The sequence below is a fragment of the Camellia sinensis genome, chromosome 1 (assembly GCF_055761805.1).
Source record: "Camellia sinensis isolate YWXY chromosome 1, ASM5576180v1, whole genome shotgun sequence".
Classification (NCBI taxonomy): domain Eukaryota; kingdom Viridiplantae; phylum Streptophyta; class Magnoliopsida; order Ericales; family Theaceae; genus Camellia; species Camellia sinensis.
The window spans coordinates 209,741,772-209,759,394 of NC_138961.1; the positions used below are offsets into that span (position 1 = coordinate 209,741,772).

Consider the following 17,623-nt stretch of genomic DNA (forward strand, 5'->3'; position numbering starts at 1 on the left):
GAGGGCGGAGTGGCTGGGGTTGGGGTAGGATTAGTGAACTCCAGGATGAAATCGGCGATAGTCTGCCCTTTAATTGCTGTTCGAGGTCGGTAGGAGATGTCAAACTGGTTGAGTTCCACAGACCATTGCATGAGTCTGCCAGAGAGCTCTAGTTGTTGCATTACCTTCTTCAAAGGTTGGTCGGTGAGGACCACTATGGAATGGGCTTGGAAGTAAGGACGGAGTCATCTGGAGGCGATGACCAGGGCCAAGGACAATTTTTCTAACAGTGGGTAATTCTGCTCGGCGTCCCTGAGGGCCCGACTGATGTAGTAGACCGGCCGTTGAACAAAGTCGTCTTCTCTGATAAGAGTTGCTCTGACTGCGGTGCTTGAAACAGCTAAGTAGAGGAAGAGGGGTTCGCCAGTGATTACTTGAGATAAGAGGGGGGGTTGGCCATGCATTGCTTCAACTGCTGAAAGGCCTCTTCGGACTCGGTCGTCCATTCAAAAGTTTGCCGAAGAACTTTAAAGAAGGGGAGACACTTATCTGTTGCGTGGAAAATGAAGCGGTTAAGGGCGGCAACTCGGCCAGTGAGTCTTTGAACTTCCTTAATCGTTTTGGGTGACTGCATTTCAATCAAGGCTTTGATCTTTTCAAGGTTAGCTTCAATGCCTTGCTGACTGACCATGAAACCCAAGAACTTCCCAGATTCTACGCCGAAGGCGCACTTCTCCGGGTTAAGCTTCATTTGGTACTTCCGTAGGGTGGCGAAGGTCTTTCACAGGTCGGTCAGATGGTCAGCGGAGAGTTTGCTCTTGACTAGCATATCATCGATATATACTTCCATGTTTCGACCGATCTGATGATGGAAAACGGCATTGACTAATCGTTGGTAAGTAGACCCAGTATTTTTCAGTCCAAATGGCATCACTTGGTAATGGTAGGTGCCTCGGTCGGTAATGAAGGAGGTATGTTCCCGATCAGATAGATGCATCAGAATTTGGTTATACTTAGAGAAGGCATCCATAAAGCTGAGCATTTGGTAACCGGCCGTGACGTTGACCAGCAGATCTATGCGCGGGGAAGAGGATAACTGTCTTTGGGGCAAGTTCGGTTGAGGTCTGAGTAGTCGACACAAAGTCGCCATTTACCATTGTTCTTGCGAACCAGGACCACGTTTGACAACCATCTAGGGTAGTCCACGTTCTTGATGAATTGGGCCTCAAGGAGCTTGTCAACCTTTGTGGCAATAAGAGTATTGCGCTCAGGATGAAAGATACGCTGCTTCTAGTGGTAAGGTCAGAAATGGGGTTCAATGCTGAGGCGATGGGTTATGAAGGAGGGGTCAATACCCAACATGTCTGAATGGGTCCAAGCAAAGACATCATTGTGCTTGGTCAGGAGGGCAGTAAGGTCGGCCTTTGCTTGGGGGGATAGTTGGCTGCTGATTTTGGCAGTTTTCGTTAGGTTGGTGGGGTCGATGGGAACCTCCACGAGTTCCTCCACAGGTTCTCATCTGACCAGCTCGTTCTCATCTTGGACGTCAAGTCCTTTAATGATCATAGCTTCCTTCAGCTTGACTTCTTTTAGTGAGGCAACATAGCATTCCCTGGCTACGGTCTGCTCTCCCTTTACAGTCCCGACCCCCAGATCGGTGGAAAACTTAACGGCAAGGTGATAAGTTGATGTGATAGCTTGGAAGGTATTTAGGGCAGTGCGACCAAGGATGATGTTGTAGGCGGATGGGCAGTCGGCAACAAAGAAGGTGAGTAACTTTGTAGTCTGTCGTGGGTACTCGCCGATTGTGATGGGAAGATCAATAGAGCCGATGGAGGTGACCCAGTCGCCAGTGAAACCGACCAAAGGAGTTTGGAGAAGAGACCGACTTTTCTCTCTAATTTTGAGCTGGTGAAAGCAGTTGAGAAAGATGATGTTTGAAAAACTGCCGTTGTCAATGAGAACTCGTTTGACCTTGTAGTTTGAGAAGAGGGCAGAAATGACGAGATGGTCATTATGAGGGTAGCGGATGCCTGTACAGTCGGCGTCCATGAAGGTGATAGGCTCGGTCCACTGCTTGGGCTGTTTGGAGGGTCGATCGACTGTGGCAACTGCTTTATCTGAGCCCTGCCTTGTCTTCCTGAGTTCTGCCCTCTAAGCCAAGCGGGATGGTCCTCTGCAAGTAAGGCCGTCTGAAATGACTCTGATCTCTCTAACAGGTGGAGGGGGGTTACCTGGCGGCCGAGGTTGCTGTAGAGGGCGATCATGGCCTTGGTTAGGTTGGGCTGGCTGCCGGGGGGGTGCACCGGCAGTTGTTTCTGAGGGGCTCAGTTCTTTGCCTCTGCTGAGGGCGGGTGTCCGTGAACCAGCTAAGACGTCCCTGGCGTATGAGGGTCTCGACCTGATCTTTGAGGTTAACGCACTCATCGGTGTTATGGCCATGGTCTTAGTGGAAGCGGCAATATTTGGACTGGTCTTTCTGATTAGAAGGGGTTCGTGACGGTTGGGGCCATTTAAGGGGGTAGTCCCGCTGGATCTGATTGAGGACTTGTTCCATGGGGGAGTTAAGGGGTGTGTACAGCTCGAACCGATCGGGCGGTCAGGCTGGTGCCGACCGGTCAGCTCGGGGGGGCCGGTCGGTATAGTGTGGTGTTTGGCTATTATACTGGGTGTTTCTGGGTTTTGAATCTTTTCTCTTTTCTCTGGGGGCCGGGTTTTTGGTTATGGGATCTTGCCGGGCGGCTAGAGAATCCTCAGCATTCATGTATTTTTGGGATTTTGAGAGTAGTGCTGCCATGGAGGTCGGGGGGTTTTTAGAGAGGGAGAACAGGAAGTCGGACGATCGCAGACCGGCCATGAAAGCAGTGAGGATGACCTTGTCATCATTTTTCGCTACTTGCAGGGCCTCGATGTTGAAGCGGGTAACAAAACTGCTTAGCGACTCCCCCTCGGTCTGTCGAATGTTGATGAGTTGGGTTGCGGGGCGTCGCTGGCGCTGGGCTCCAATAAAATGGCTGAGGAAGGAGTCATTGAGATGCTGGAAAGTGGAGACGGAGTCTACTGGTAATTGGCTAAACCACAGCCGAGTTGACCCCTTCAGTGTCACGGGGAAAGCTCGACACATGATCTCGTCAGGGAATGCATGGAGGATCATAAGGGTTCTGTAGGTCTCCAGATGGTCGACTGGGTCCGTCGTACTGTCAAAAGAGTCGATGGTAGGCATCTTAAACTTGGGGGGTAGAGGTTTGTCGCTGATGGAGGCGACAAATGGTGAGTTTGCTGTGGTAGAGGGTTTATGCTGGATGTTTTGCATGACCCCTTGGAGTTGGAGCTTCATGGCTCGGAGTTCCGCGTCCCAGAGAGGGATGTGGTCACCTCTGGAGGACAACGAGGGCTGGACGCTGCTAGCCTCTCCTTCAAGGATTGGTGACGGGATCAACGGATGTGGGCCCCGGGGTGGTAGGTTTATACTTGGAGAAGGGGGTTGCAAGCCTTTTCTATTGGGCGGATTAGGCTGGGGAATAGTATGGCTCGGGGCTTGTTCGTAGTTGGGGGGAATATCGGGAGGTGGTAGAGGGGGCATAGGAAGGTTTCTTTGGAGTAGGGCATTGATCAAGGTTTGGTTTTTCTCGACCATGCGGTTAATACTGTTGGTAAGCTCGATGAAATACTGTGATGGGTTGTTTTGATTGGGGGGGTCGACAGCATTTTGGTGAGAAGCCATGGATCTAGTCGTAACCATACACTTCGATGGGTAGCGAGAAAGGGTTATTGGAACGGGGTCTTCGATGACAGTGAACACAACTGGCGCGAGAAGCAAAGCTTTCCCACAGAAGGCGCCAACTGATGATACAGTTACTACACAACGGGTCCCATGTGGAATGGGTCGGACTAATCCACGCTTCTTCAACCGGTAACTGAGTGTTCAAGCCCACCAGAGAACCTGCACAGGAGTTCAATAGGGAACGAGGAGTCCCCCAACGAACCCTCCGACGAGCAAGTTAGAGAGAGAGAGAAGTGAAATGTAGAGATATGAATTGGAGATAGAAAACTTAACTTTCTTCTTGTCTTCAACGTCTGCTTATATCCTTTGGTAATCATTTCGCCGTCCTTTCCAATCTGCCACCTTGGCCGAAAGTCTATGCTGTAACTTACCTTGTTCAAGGTGAGGGGGTGCTGTTCCGACGGAGAGGTGTTGTCGTAATAAATGCTGTGATGGGCTGTATTAATGGTGATGTGCAGTGGCAATAACTTTGCAGATCTTTGTCTGCTGATGTGGCTTGTCCTTTACCTGCCGTATGTCTGAATGTCATTGGCTTTTTATGCCACGTTGGATTCCATTTGTTCTGGACTTCACCAGCTGGGTTATGTATTGGGCTCCAAGTGATGGGCTTGGGTTGTTCATAGTGGGCTATGGTCTTTATGGGCTTACCCACGTCAAATATTAACACGGTAAACACACTATCATCTCCACCACAATAGTACATATACTTGACCCTTGTCACTGTCACTTTTAATACATTAATTTTATAATTTCAATGTCCTGATTAAGGAATTGTTTAAAAGTTAAAAAATCAACGGATATCAAAAGTTAATTGTTCATTCTGATTTACTCTATTTTTTGTATGTTTTTTTTTGTAAAAATAAAAAATATATATATTTAAGAGATATAATTGAGCACACAAGAAAGACGAAAGATAAGATTGTCCAGATCGAATGCTTACCCTTGAGAGAGGCAAGACTAGGGGTGCATCTCGGGCGGGTTCAGTCGAGTTGAAGGTTTGCCCAAACCCAACCCGAATTGTGTTTGGCAGTGCTCAAGTCCGCCCAAGCCCGACCATCAATCCGAGCATGGCTGCCCAAGCCCAGACCAAGCTTCATAATTTGAACTCAAGTTAGCCCGAATTGCCTGAATTTCACAAGGCAACAACACAGCTTCTGAATTTTTCCATACAACAAACAGTGCTTTATAATATACATAAGTCCATTAGTCCATATAACAAACTTAAACATCATCCCAGCCACAAACATTGCTACATATAAAAGTAAATTTCACAAGGCAACAAACAATGCTTCATTATTCCATACAACAAACAGAGTAGTTCTTAGGTGTTAGCCAAAGAGTATTTCTCTAGTGTATTGTAAGACCAGGATTGATATTAGTATCAATATCTTTAATTTTCATCCCAGCAGGTAATTCTCAATCAAATAAGTAAAGAAGATTGGCAAGTGCAAGCTCTACTATTGCAACTCCCAGATTGATTTTCATAATGTTTTTCGACTAGATCCAAATGGAATTAGTCCAAAGTCCTCTAAAATCAATATCACTGATTTTGAGTGGTAATCGAACGACGAGTGGCCAAAAATAGACAAATTGAAGCAGAAATACAAACACAGAGAGGGATCTACCAGTTTTGTGTGGCGTCGAAACTTATCGAAAAGGTGGCGGCGGCGGTGTTCGTGGTGTTGCCGTTGTTTGTAGCGTTGTCGTCGTCGTCTGCTGTTCTTCAACTCTCATGAAAAAATGAAATGAGAGTCTGAGAGAAAGGGAAGAAAGAATAAATAAGGTAGGGTTTTGTTTTTAGTTTTAATCTAATGGTCCAAATAAAAGATGCTAATCCAATGGCCAAAGACCAACAAAAAAAAATAAAAAATTAAGGGCTAGCTATTTAATTTATACATATATTATATAATTTATTAAATGTAATTCGGGTTCGGGTTGCTCAGGTTAGCCACTGACTCCGCCTAGGACATCAAAAATCTGCCCGGGCACGTCCAGATTACAAGATATTATTGTTCAAGCCCTAAAAAAACTTGGACTGGGCACAGGTTGCTCGGGTTGAGCCCGCCCGAGTTGCACCCCTAAGCAAGACTAGTTCTAGATGGGGAAATTATTTTTTGAAAGGTCAGTAACAATATGATATTTTATAGATAAGCAAGAAACTGAAGCTTCACTTCTTATTCATGATGTACTGGCTTGAATTCACTTTAGGAAATCTTTCTCCTGAAAGTAAGTGTTTGGTCTGCAACACGAACAGGTCAAGATGTGACGTCGATCACATTGAGTGGGGCCATTCTCTCCTATTCACCCTTAATGATATGAAATGAACCACGTAGAAAGAGATTCACACTCCTCTCTCTATCTCTCTCTATTCTTTCTCTTCCACCTTATTGGAGGTCAAAATGATAATGATATATTAAATAATGTATCACCACTCAATCAAAAAATTATCTCAAAGATTTTTTCATTTTATTTTTTATTAAAAAAAAAATACATGTTCCAAACCACTCCTAAAACAAATGGAGTGCAAATATGGAGATGGTGATTTTTTCGCTCTTATCCAATAAGCCGGGTCAGAGCGAGGTGGGTTCTAGCCTAAATCAGATTTGAGGGTATTGTTAGGCTTCAATAGACTTGTCGTAGGACTCACATCGATAATTCGAACTGTTTAATATATATGATTCATCGAGTATTTAATTTGTATAAAAAATCAAATTGATCGAATATTGATAGACATTTTATATTATCACATTGTATCAACGGTAAGTATGATTTCTTTTAAATAAATTAATTATAAAAATATGATCAAATCAAATTAAACAACTATTGATATTTGATTATGTAATTTTTTACAAAAATAAAATTCTCAACAAACTTTAGCAAATCAAATTATCAATATATACTCCGTAATGGGTCTACGGAAACTAGGGGTGGGCGCGGGTCGATTGCGGCCACGGAATCTTCAATCTGCCATCCGTTCACCAGATTGACGGATTGAAGAAAATCAATCCGCATCCATCCGCCAATCCGGCGGATGTGGATTGAGCGGTTTGGCGGATGGATGCAAATCGGTTTGGAGGTTTAAAATTTTATAAATTTTCAACATAATTCAACTTGTGCACTTCCTCAAAAAAAAAAAAAAAGAGCATTACAGTCAATGACTTAAAAAAATATTACAATCACTGTATGCCTTATCCAAAGAAATAAAGTTTAAAATTTTAGAATATCACGATCATTGCATGCCTCATCCACATATTACAATCACAGCATGATTCATCCCCATAAAGTATTACAATCTGTGATTCTTAAAATATAATAACAATTCAAACCACCAAAACCATGAACAGAGCAGTAATAGAAATTGAATGTCTATGTATTGTTACATCTACATATATTTTTGAAAACAAAAACCAACCAGCATATATCATATTTTCTATTTATTATTTTTAGAGTTAGATTTAAAAACTAAAAAATATAGATGAATAATACGTTTATTTTTTTCAATTCAAAAAATATATTCAAGTTGAAATTTTTTTTTCAACAGAATATTTAAACTCTTTTTTAATTGAAAACACAAACATAATATTTAAACGAATTGAAAATACAAAGTCTTATAAATTACTAGGGGTGCTCGCGATTTGGCGGTTCGGTTGCGGTCAAAAAATCTCAAATCTGACATCCGTCCGCCAAATTGACGGATTAAAAAAAATCAATCCGCAACCGTCTGCTTGTCATCACACATCCGTCCAAAATGCGACGGATCAGATCGATTCAATCGATTTTGGCGGAGCGATAGATCCGCTGCACCCTCTAACGGAAACGAACAAACACGCTCCAATCGAGATACTCAAGCTTCTCCTTCTTATCAGCATATCTAAGCGATCCCAGTAACTGACTAGCCAACCAGGGTGATTTGTACTGCCCCATCTGACATCTCACACGGGTCGGAGCTGACCGCCGCGGTCTGGCAGCGGGTTGAGCAGTTTGTTTTTTGTCTCATTCCCAGCAGTTGGGCGCGCCAAAAGTCCCTCTCCAAAATCCTTGGGGGATCTGTTTCACAACAAATTTCTTATTTTGTGTAGTCTTTCAACCTAGAATCACTTCTTCTTCTTCTACTTTGGGAAAAACCCTATTTCATTCCCCAAAACAGCTATTTTCATCTCAAGGTGACTCTCAATCGGTCCATCAGTACTGGCTTTGTTCTGATCTCTTCATCGAAGACTATTCCCTATCAGAATTCAGGTATTTGTTTATTTTTCATTTTTTGTACTCAATTGCGTTGACTCTTTTGCAATGTGTGTTTATCATATTGTTTGGGATTATAAGTAGGATTGAGTGAGAAAATTAATAGTGTAGTAGGATTAAGTTAGATACCTCAGATAAATTGTGTTTATTTGCGTAGGGTTGTTTGGAATGATACGATTTGTAAAGAAATGTGCAGAAGAATAAGGAGGTGATATAGCCTAAGGGCATAGGAGATGTCAAACAAACTCTAATGTATAGTAATATTAGTTGATTGGGATTAAAATATTATTTTCATCTATAATCCTATCTTCTCCCTTCATTAGAGGTAGTCGTAGTTCCATCACATAGTCCCATGTATCCGTGACATTTTTTCAAAACAAACCTTTGTGGGATCCATGGATTATTAATCCAACACCCTCTCCAAATTACTAAACAAACACGGCCTTTGATTATGGATACATGTACACATATTTTTATGGCATCTGTGATCCTGATATAGCTTTCCATGTTGTACTTACGGAAGAATGGGCCTGAAGTTATGGTTCACATTGTGCAACAAATAAACAATTTTTTTTTCCTGATCATTTGAAATTCCAGCAGAGTATGAGGAGATAGTATATAACACTAAGATCAATGGTAAGATAAATTGAAAAATGGATATAATATGTGAGTCCTTTCTTGTCTTGTCCGATACTGTGATTTTTATGACCCCCTGGCAATGAGCCTCATTTCCAAATTAGGTGATTCAAAACTTACTTCAAGGAAGCAGTGAATTAAAAGTTGGTCTAGTGTTGTTGATTGGGATTATATCATTGTTAGTCATTTTGTGGATCTCTCTCTATGCCTAAAAGAGAAATAGTTGCAATTTGCGTAGTTTTAATGCTAAGAAAGCCTAATTTTGATCAGATATGTTAAGTGTTATGTGTTCTTTATCAGAACAAAACCTTACTGCTGAGTGAATAATTCTGGTAGCATGTCATTTTCACGAAGCCATGTCATGCCTATCTGACGTTAGACAAGGGAGCTAATTCTTCAGCTTATCAATTAACAGTAACACCACATGGTACTCCATATCATGTTTTGATGTCTTGCTATTTGCTGTCTTTGACGCTGATTCATGTCAATGTTAACTACATCTCAAAACAATTATCACAGAAGCTTGCTACAGCCATCATTGTGCTAGTTCTTTAGTCCTACTTTATAAGGTTCGACAGTAAATATCAGCAGCATCCAAGTTAATGGTAAAGCTTAAAGAATTAAACCATCAAAAAAAAAAAAAAAATCAGTACATTTTGGTATAAAAAATTGCGGTAGTCCAACAATGTCCTATATGTTCAACCATTTAAGTAAAAATTAAATTAGAAATCATAGAACAAAATTTGATTAAATTTGGGCTATATTAATTTATTCCAAACCCTTTTGGAAATGTGCCATTATTTTTTAAGTAGTAATGTGTTAAATGTTCTCTTTTTCCAGTCCACTTGAATCCAATTAGGTCTTTCAATTTTGTTCACGAAAACATTATTTATTATGAGAAAAAGGAACAAATCTCAAACAAACTGACATCACATGTTAGATCAGTTTTTGGTGAACCTGATCTGTCAAATATTAGGTCATTTTCTGGGTCTGTGAACATTTATGTGACAAACTAAAGAGAGATTTAGACAGAATAATGGGAGAGCATTTTTGTTCAGTACTATTACCATGCATAATTATTTGACTGTAGGTAATATATCAATTAAGCCATTTATATTAATTAATGGTGTGCCAACTCAATTCCACTTGCCTGCACATGATACGGCTTGGACTTTCTCTCTCATATTCACAAGGCGACATCTTGGGACTGGATACACCCGCTCTTTTCGTCTCTCCATCTACCCTCTCTTCTGTCACGGTCTCGTAGAAATCCTAACTCCTCTACCTTTCAAATCCAACCCTCTCTCCCAACTAGAACAGTCAAATTTAATTGATTCTTCAAATCCTATTTCTCAAATGGTTGAATTTGTGATTGAACTTAGATCTAATCGAAGTTTGACATTGCCGCTGACTAAGATCTCGTTGATCGAACTTCGTTTCTAAGCTACAAACTCATAGATCGAACTTCTCTGTAAGGTATGCACATCTTCTTACTCCTTGAGTCAGCTGTGTCAAAGTGAGAAGGGCCGAATCCGACCTAGATCCCGCACCCACACTTGAACCTGTACCTGTGTCATGTCGACATGGGTACTCCCCCCAAAATAGTTAGTACATGTAACACAATTGATAACTTTGCACAATTATGCAATGGTGGATGTTTGGTTTTCCTTTATTGGTCATGTCCTGTCTATACTAGTAGGAAACTCCTATTTGGGTGGCGTTTCTTATTTAGAGATGTGATTCCATGCTCCCAAGTAAGAAACCTATAAAAAAACTTGCTCTCATCTGAGATAAAATCTCTCAAACATACAAATCTCAAACAAAAGAAAAACAGCTCAAACTTATTTTAGTACTTTCTATTTACATAATAGTTATTTATATTTAGTAAGGATAATTTGTAGTTGATATCAATTTCCACTAATAATTCATATTTTAACATATATAATACAACTAAGCAAAAAAAAATATTAAAATATATTAATATATAAAATATATACATGGTCCCATAGATCTTGTTGATTGAACTTCGTTTTTAAGCTACAAACTCATAGATTGAACTTCTCTGTAAGGTATGCACATCTTCTTACTCCTTGAGTCAGCTGTGTCAAAGTGAGAAGGGCCGAATCCAACCTAGATCCCGCACCCACACCTGCACCTGCACGTGCACCTGTGTCATGTCGACATGGGTACTCCCCCCAAAATAGTCCATACATGTAACACAACTAATAACTTTGCACGATTATGCAATGGTGGATATTTGGTTTTCCTTTATTGGTCATGTCTAGTCTATACTAGCAGGAAACTCCTATTTGAGTGATGTTTCTTATTTAGAAATGTGATTCCATGCTCCCAAGTAAGAAACCTATAAAAAAAACTCACTTCCATCTAAGATAGAATCTCTCAAACATACAAACCCCAAATAAACAAAAGAAAAACAATTCAAACTTATTCTAGTACTTTCTATTTATATAATATTTATTTATATTTAGTAAAGATAATTTGCAGTTGATAGTAATTTCCACTAATAATTCATATTTTAACATATGTAATACAACTAAGTAGAAAAAAAAATTTACAATATATTAATATATAAAATATATACATGGTCCCATAGGCACTCCCTACCTTAGAATCTTATATGTGTCCTCGCTCCCTCAACCCCACTTCGTATCCATTTTCGTCTGTTCATAGGAACTAAGAGTTATGTCACGTGATCAATGTCTAGGGGGTCTATTGCTTTGTTGGTGCCCTGGAGGAGCTTGCTACATCTTTCTTTTGCCATCTTTTACTTGTGTTTTTAACATATGCATTACCTTATGCGTAGTTAGTCTTTGTGTTTGAGATGGCCATGAGAAATGCTTTGTATTACTCTAAGGCTATGATGCACGGATACGGATACGGGACTCGACACGGACACAGGGACATGCAAATTTTTTAAAAATGAGGGACACGACATGCTGGGGACACGTTTAATATATATAATTTTATTTATTTATTATATGTCTAAAATAAAAAGAAAATCATTATTTTTTATACAATTACAATAATAATAAAATTAATAAACATATTTTTAAAATTTTTTTTAATAAAAAATGAGTTTTTTTATAAATAAAAATAATTTATTTTATGAATTTTAGGTTTAACAAAGATAAGGATAAAAAAAAGAAAAAAGAAAAAAAAAGAGATGGAAGAAAATAAAGGAGGAGAGAGAGAGAGAGAGAGAGAGAGAGAGAGAGAGAGAGAGAGAGAGAGAGAGAGACGGGTGAATCAGTAAAAGGGGGGAAAAATAAAAAAGATGAACAAAAGAGGGAGGGGAAAGTGAAATCAGAGAGAGAGAGAGAGAATAGGAGAAGACGAAGAAAGGGGAGGAGAAGAAGAAGGTGACAAAAGATGAAGAGGAGGAGGAGGAGAAGAAGATGAGAGCATACGAAGAATACCTCAGCTTCTTCAATTGATTTGAATAGGTTAGGGCTCCTCTCCTCCCTCGATCTCTTTCTCTGTCTCCTCTCCTCCCGCGATCTCTTTCTGTGTCTCTATTTCTCTTTCGTTGTCTCCTCTCCTCCCTCGATCTCTTTTTCTCTTTCTCTCTTTCTCTCCAACAGTTAGGGTTTCGATCCACCTCATGCGTGTCCAGAAAGTGTCACAGCGTGTCCATGGCATGTCCGACTGGAAAAATTCAAAAAAAAAAGACACATTAGAGAGAGTGTCGGACATGTGTCCACCACGTGTCCATGTCCGACACGTGTCTGACACTCGTACGGAGGCCCTTGGGACGTGTCGGTGCTTCATAGCTCTAAGGTGTGCAAAATTCAGCTTAGATCAAGGATGGGTTCTTTGTTGGAAACAAGGTTTTGAATACTATTTCACAAGCAAACCGGTTTTAAAACAGTGCAATTTTTCGCCTAACTTCTCAAACAAATTGGTGTTTCGGCCAGTAGCTTCACCTTCATTTGGCTCTTGCTTTTAGCTATGTTATCAAATAGCATAGCAATAGGTGTTACCTAATATAATAGGAAAAGAATATTTTTTTGAACATGTACATATAATGCTCTGTATTTTGTTATGTTGACCCAAAATGGGTGATGCTCTGTATTTCTATCTTACTCTGTATATGTGTTTTAGCATTATTAATGTTATGCAAAAAATTATTTAGTGCAAGGTAATTATTTTTATTATAAATATATAATATTTGTTGTTATAAATCCGAAATGGTATTCGAAAACTTACTGGGACAGTATGTACGGTACCAATGGACAAAACGGTACATTGGCCACTGGATTCTTCTTTTTCTTATTCTGTGTATGTGTGTGTAACCTATTCCTTCAGGGGTGTCAACATGAGTCCATTGCAAAGATAGCAAAGGGATTCGTTCATTTTTTGGTCTTTTGGTTATATGATCTTTCTCTAGAGTGCATTAGTCTTCAACATTGTTCTTAATGGAATTTAGGGGTACAACTCAGGTGGTTCGGTTGGGTTGAGGAGTTATCTAGGCCTAACCTGAGTGGTGCTAAGAGTTGTCCAAGCTCAACCTTCATCCCGAACTTGTTTGCCCAAGCCCTTCTCGAGCATAATACATCAAAACAAATAATTTATATGATGAGAGAGATGAGAATTGAAAAACTGCTATGTCGCTATGGTGGTCTTTGCCATTTTTGAGTGAGAAAAGTGAAGGGTAGGTTTTGTGTTATGTTACTTGTGTTTATGATAGATCATTTTAGAATTATGGAATGCCTAATAATTTATATATATATTTATATAAAATTCGGGCTACTGAGGTTGCCCTGGTTGTTTGGGGTTTTTTCCCAAGCCCGACCCAAAATTATGAGTTTCTAAATTTCTGCCAAGGCCGCACCAAATTCATAAATATGTTGCCCTTAGACCTAAAAGATTTAAGCTAGGCTCGAGTTACTCAGGCTAGGCTTGAGTTGCTCATGTTAGGTGCGCTCAGGTTGCATTCCTACTAGAATCTAGTTCCTCTTTTCTATCAACAAGATAATTTTGTTCGAAAGCAAACTAGCCTTTTCATCTTTGGTGTTTTTATATTCAATTTTTTTTTTTTCTTTTTTGCAAGCATTTAAACTGGGGGGAATGTCCCAAAATCATATGTTAAGCATTATTAGTTTATAGGAATTCAATGAAGGGTATTTCTCGTGAAATTCTTGAAAACTAAATAGAGAGCATGTTGTTTTTGGCTTTTAATTAATATGCATATACATGCTTCCTAAGTTAATTGGTACATACCAATTGCTTTTAAAAGTTGTGGACAGCAGCTATTATGGTATTTATTAGTGTTTAATCAAAGGCCCAACCTTAAGGGAAAGGGTTAGGGTTAGGGTTGATTGGGAATCACAAGATTATGGTGTTGGGGCTAAAAGTGCTATAGCGGCTGTGAAAAAAAAGGAGGGTCTAGAAATTTCACCTAGAATTTCTTTGATATCACCCTTGTAGGTAAGCTTCATAACACATCAAACAAAGTTTTAAAAGTTTCCCACAAATTCCCAAAATCTTACTCATATTGAACATAAGCATCGCATAGGCATTTATAGGTTATTAAACTTAACAGGACTTTGTGACTAGAAATTACGAAACAGAGAAATTTTGACTAACTAGAATTCTCTAGACCTAATAATGACCATGTGTTAGACCCTGACCATGATTTGACCCTTTGACAACCCTTGGACCAGAATAGTGACCAAAATATCCTGCAAGTTTGAAAATTTCTAAATTACTACTTTGTCAAGATGTTAAAAAAGACGAAGACATATGTCCAACAGTATTATTCTTTAAAATTACAAAACTGAATTAAACGTGATTGGGGAATCCTAAAGGTCCAGGTGGAATTCCATAGTTGCCCCATAAAGCATTTTCCTGCACTGGATTATTGTTGAAACATCTGGTGCCAGATTTGTCTTGTGATCGATGTTGCAAAGTTTACACTAATGCCAATTAATATTCAATTTGATTTGCATGTCTGCAGAAGTGTGCATGCATGTTGTCTAACAAAGTAATGGTGGCATCAAAGTTGATTTCTATTCTGCCCACTTCATTTATGTGTAAAAGAATTCATATTATTGAATTATAAAAATAATGCTCTGTAAATAATAAATAGGACATGACTTTATAGGCCATGATATAATTGATAACAATTTCCTTCACTGTTTACTGTCTTAGTCTATTAATCATTTGCATTAAATTGCAGAGGTTATTGTAAGAATTATTGCTAGCCACTATAGTTTGTGAGGATGGTAACAAAATGTGCAAAATTCTTGCCAGTTTTTATAAAGATAGTGAATTCTAAAAGTACAATAAAGAAACTCACATTTTTTCTTATATAAATAAAACAACTACTATCATATGAATTGTAAGAGATTGTGTTTTGGTTATAAAATGACAATAGAATTTGTAAATCATGTTTTTTAAGTTGTGGACTGTTTCTTTAGAAACTATTCATTAGGAGAACTGATGCAAACAGTTAGTTGAAATTCTTCCAATATCCTTGTACTATAAGGAACAACATTCACATATATATTGTACTGAATAATCATTTGAGAAGAAAGTCAATAACCTTAGGTTAAAATCAATTAGCCACATTTTTCTAGTAGTTGACCCTGTTATTCTGTTTCCCAGCAGAGATGAACATGACACTCTTTATGTGTTGGTAACTTTTCTCTCTTTTTGCAATATTTTACTTTTTAATTATTTAGGAAAGTATCACTTAAAAGGAGGAATGTAGGATCCATCCATACTAGCTTAAGATCCTGCTCTGGTTCCATGAATCTGTAATTCATATTGTTGGATAGCTTGATATACATCATTAGGTTTATTTCCTAACTGCTTACGCTTTTGGAACAATTGGTGACTTAACATGGTATCAAAGCTTAGGTTGAGAAAGGTCTTGGGTTCTAGTCTCTCCATTGGCATTTTGTGCTTTGTCCCTGTTTGGTTCTTCTTCTTTGTTTGGTTTTGGCTTCTCTTTATGTTTGATTCTCTGTTTGTCTTTCCACGTGCTAAATGGGATTGCATGTGAGGGAGGGTGTTGGATAACTTGGTATACATTGTTGAGTCCATTTTCTAACAACTTAAGCTTTGGGGATAATTGGCGACAACAAATATGAGATTATAGTGTCGAGTATGATCTAACATCATAGAAGTGCGCTAATTAGTTCTTATAATACATTCTTTTCAAATATCAATGAGAAAGAAGATAATTGTGAGGGTTTATGTGTAAGATTTTTGAAGAATTTCTATATATTCAATTGCGTTTCAATACAATGTGTACATCTGATATATACAGCAATTCTAGACCTAATCCTAAATAGGAAACAAGAATAAACCTATACCAATCCTAAATAGAAAATAATATTCACACAATATATACTATACTAATATTATTCTCACACCCCCACTCAAACTCAAGGTGATTGGGCAGAAAACACTGAGAGTTTGCCAAGAAGAAATTGAAATTGAGTAGTGGTGTGAGTCTTGGTAAAGAAGTCAGCAAGCTGCAGAGTTGAAGAGACGAAAAGAAACGAGATAGATTAGATTGCAGATGCTGACGAATAAAGTGACCATCAATCTCAATGTGCTTGGTCTGCTCATGGAAGACAGTGTTATGTGCAATTTGAATAGCACTGCGGTTGTCACAATAGAGGGAAGTCGGAGAAAACTGAGGGACGCCCAAGTCAGAGAGAAAACAATGAAGCTGGACGACTTCAGCAGTAGCATGAGCCATAACACGATATTCAGCTTCGGCAGTAGAGCGAGCAACAACAATTTGTTTCTTGCTTTTCTAAGAGATCAAGGAATCGCCAAGAAACAAACAGAAACCAGACGTGGACTTGCGATCAGTAACATCACTGGCCCAATCAGAATCAACATAGGCCACCAAATTCAGGGAGAAAGTAGAGGACAATAGTTAACCCTGAAATATAGTACCTCGAAGATAGCGAAGAATCCGAACCAAGGCAACCCAATGTGCAGAGCAAGGAGTAGAGACAAACTGGCTAACCACTTGAACAACATAGGGAAGATCAGGACGAGTAACTACCAGATAGACTAAGCAACCAACGAGCTCTCGATATAGAGTAGGATCATCCAGAAGAACACCATCAGCAGTGTTGAGCTTTACATTAAGCTCAATAGGGGTATCAGAAATCTTAGTGTCAGTAAGACCAGCACGATGAATAACCTCATTGGCATACTTGACCTGAGAGAGAAAGTAGCCCTTGGTAGAAGAAGCTACCTCAATACCAAGAAAATACTGCAATGTGCCCAGATCCTTCATTTTAAAGGTGCAAAAAAGATGCTGTTTGACCTCAGATATAGCAGAAGAGTCAGAACGAGTGATGATTATATTATCCACATACAGTAATAGTGCAACAAATCCAGCAGAGGTGTAGAGAAGAAATAAAGCAAAGTCTTGGGCACAAGGATGAAACCCAAGCTCAGTAACAACAGTCTGAAAGCGATCATTCCAAGAACGAGGAGACTGCTTCAGACCGTACAGAGCACGCTGAAGGTGACAAATCTGTCTAGAGGAATGGTGAAGGCCAGGGGGAGGACGCATGTAAACCTCCTCAGTGAGATGACCATTAAGAAAAACATTCTTAACATCCATCTGATAAAGAGGCCAAGAACGAACAATAGTGACAGAGATCAAAGTACGGACAGTAGTCATCTTGGCAACAGGAGCAAAGGTCTCTTCATAATCAATACCATACTCCTGTGAGAAATCTTTGGCAACTAGACGAGCTTTGTAGCACTCAAGAGAACAATCAGAATGAGTCTTTATTTTGTAGACCCATTTACAACCAACCAGATTCTTACCAGCAAGAAAAGGAACTAACTCCCACGTACTAGTTTTCTATAAAGCAGACAATTCATCCTCCATAACTTGAACCCAATCATGATCCTGACAAGCCTCCTTGTAAGACTGAGGTTCTGAAAAAAAGTGAATAGTAGACAAAAAAGTACGATAGGAAG

At 39.4% G+C, this 17,623-nt stretch overlaps 1 protein-coding gene and 1 long non-coding RNA gene across 2 annotated transcripts in view; one reads left to right on the forward strand and one right to left on the reverse strand.

Moving 5' to 3' along the window:
• Positions 1-1,494: 1,494 nt before the first annotated feature.
• Positions 1,495-2,031, reverse strand: LOC145822398 (uncharacterized). The gene has a single exon (XM_082919320.1). The coding sequence runs from the start codon at positions 2,029-2,031 to the stop codon at positions 1,495-1,497; it is 537 nt and encodes a 178-aa protein (XP_082775446.1).
• A 5,542-nt stretch (positions 2,032-7,573) lies between these two features.
• Positions 7,574-17,623, forward strand: part of LOC114289535 (uncharacterized) — a 30,066-nt gene continuing 20,016 nt past the window's right edge. Inside the window, exon 1 of the long non-coding RNA XR_003638643.2 lies at positions 7,574-8,002. This is a non-coding gene — a long non-coding RNA (uncharacterized LOC114289535). The remainder of the gene's footprint in view (positions 8,003-17,623) is intronic.

Excerpts from the sequence above, each read along its gene's own strand:
- LOC145822398 (XM_082919320.1), bottom strand. The coding sequence starts at position 2,031 with ATGGACGCCGACTGTACAGGCATCCGCTACCCTCATAATGACCATCTC.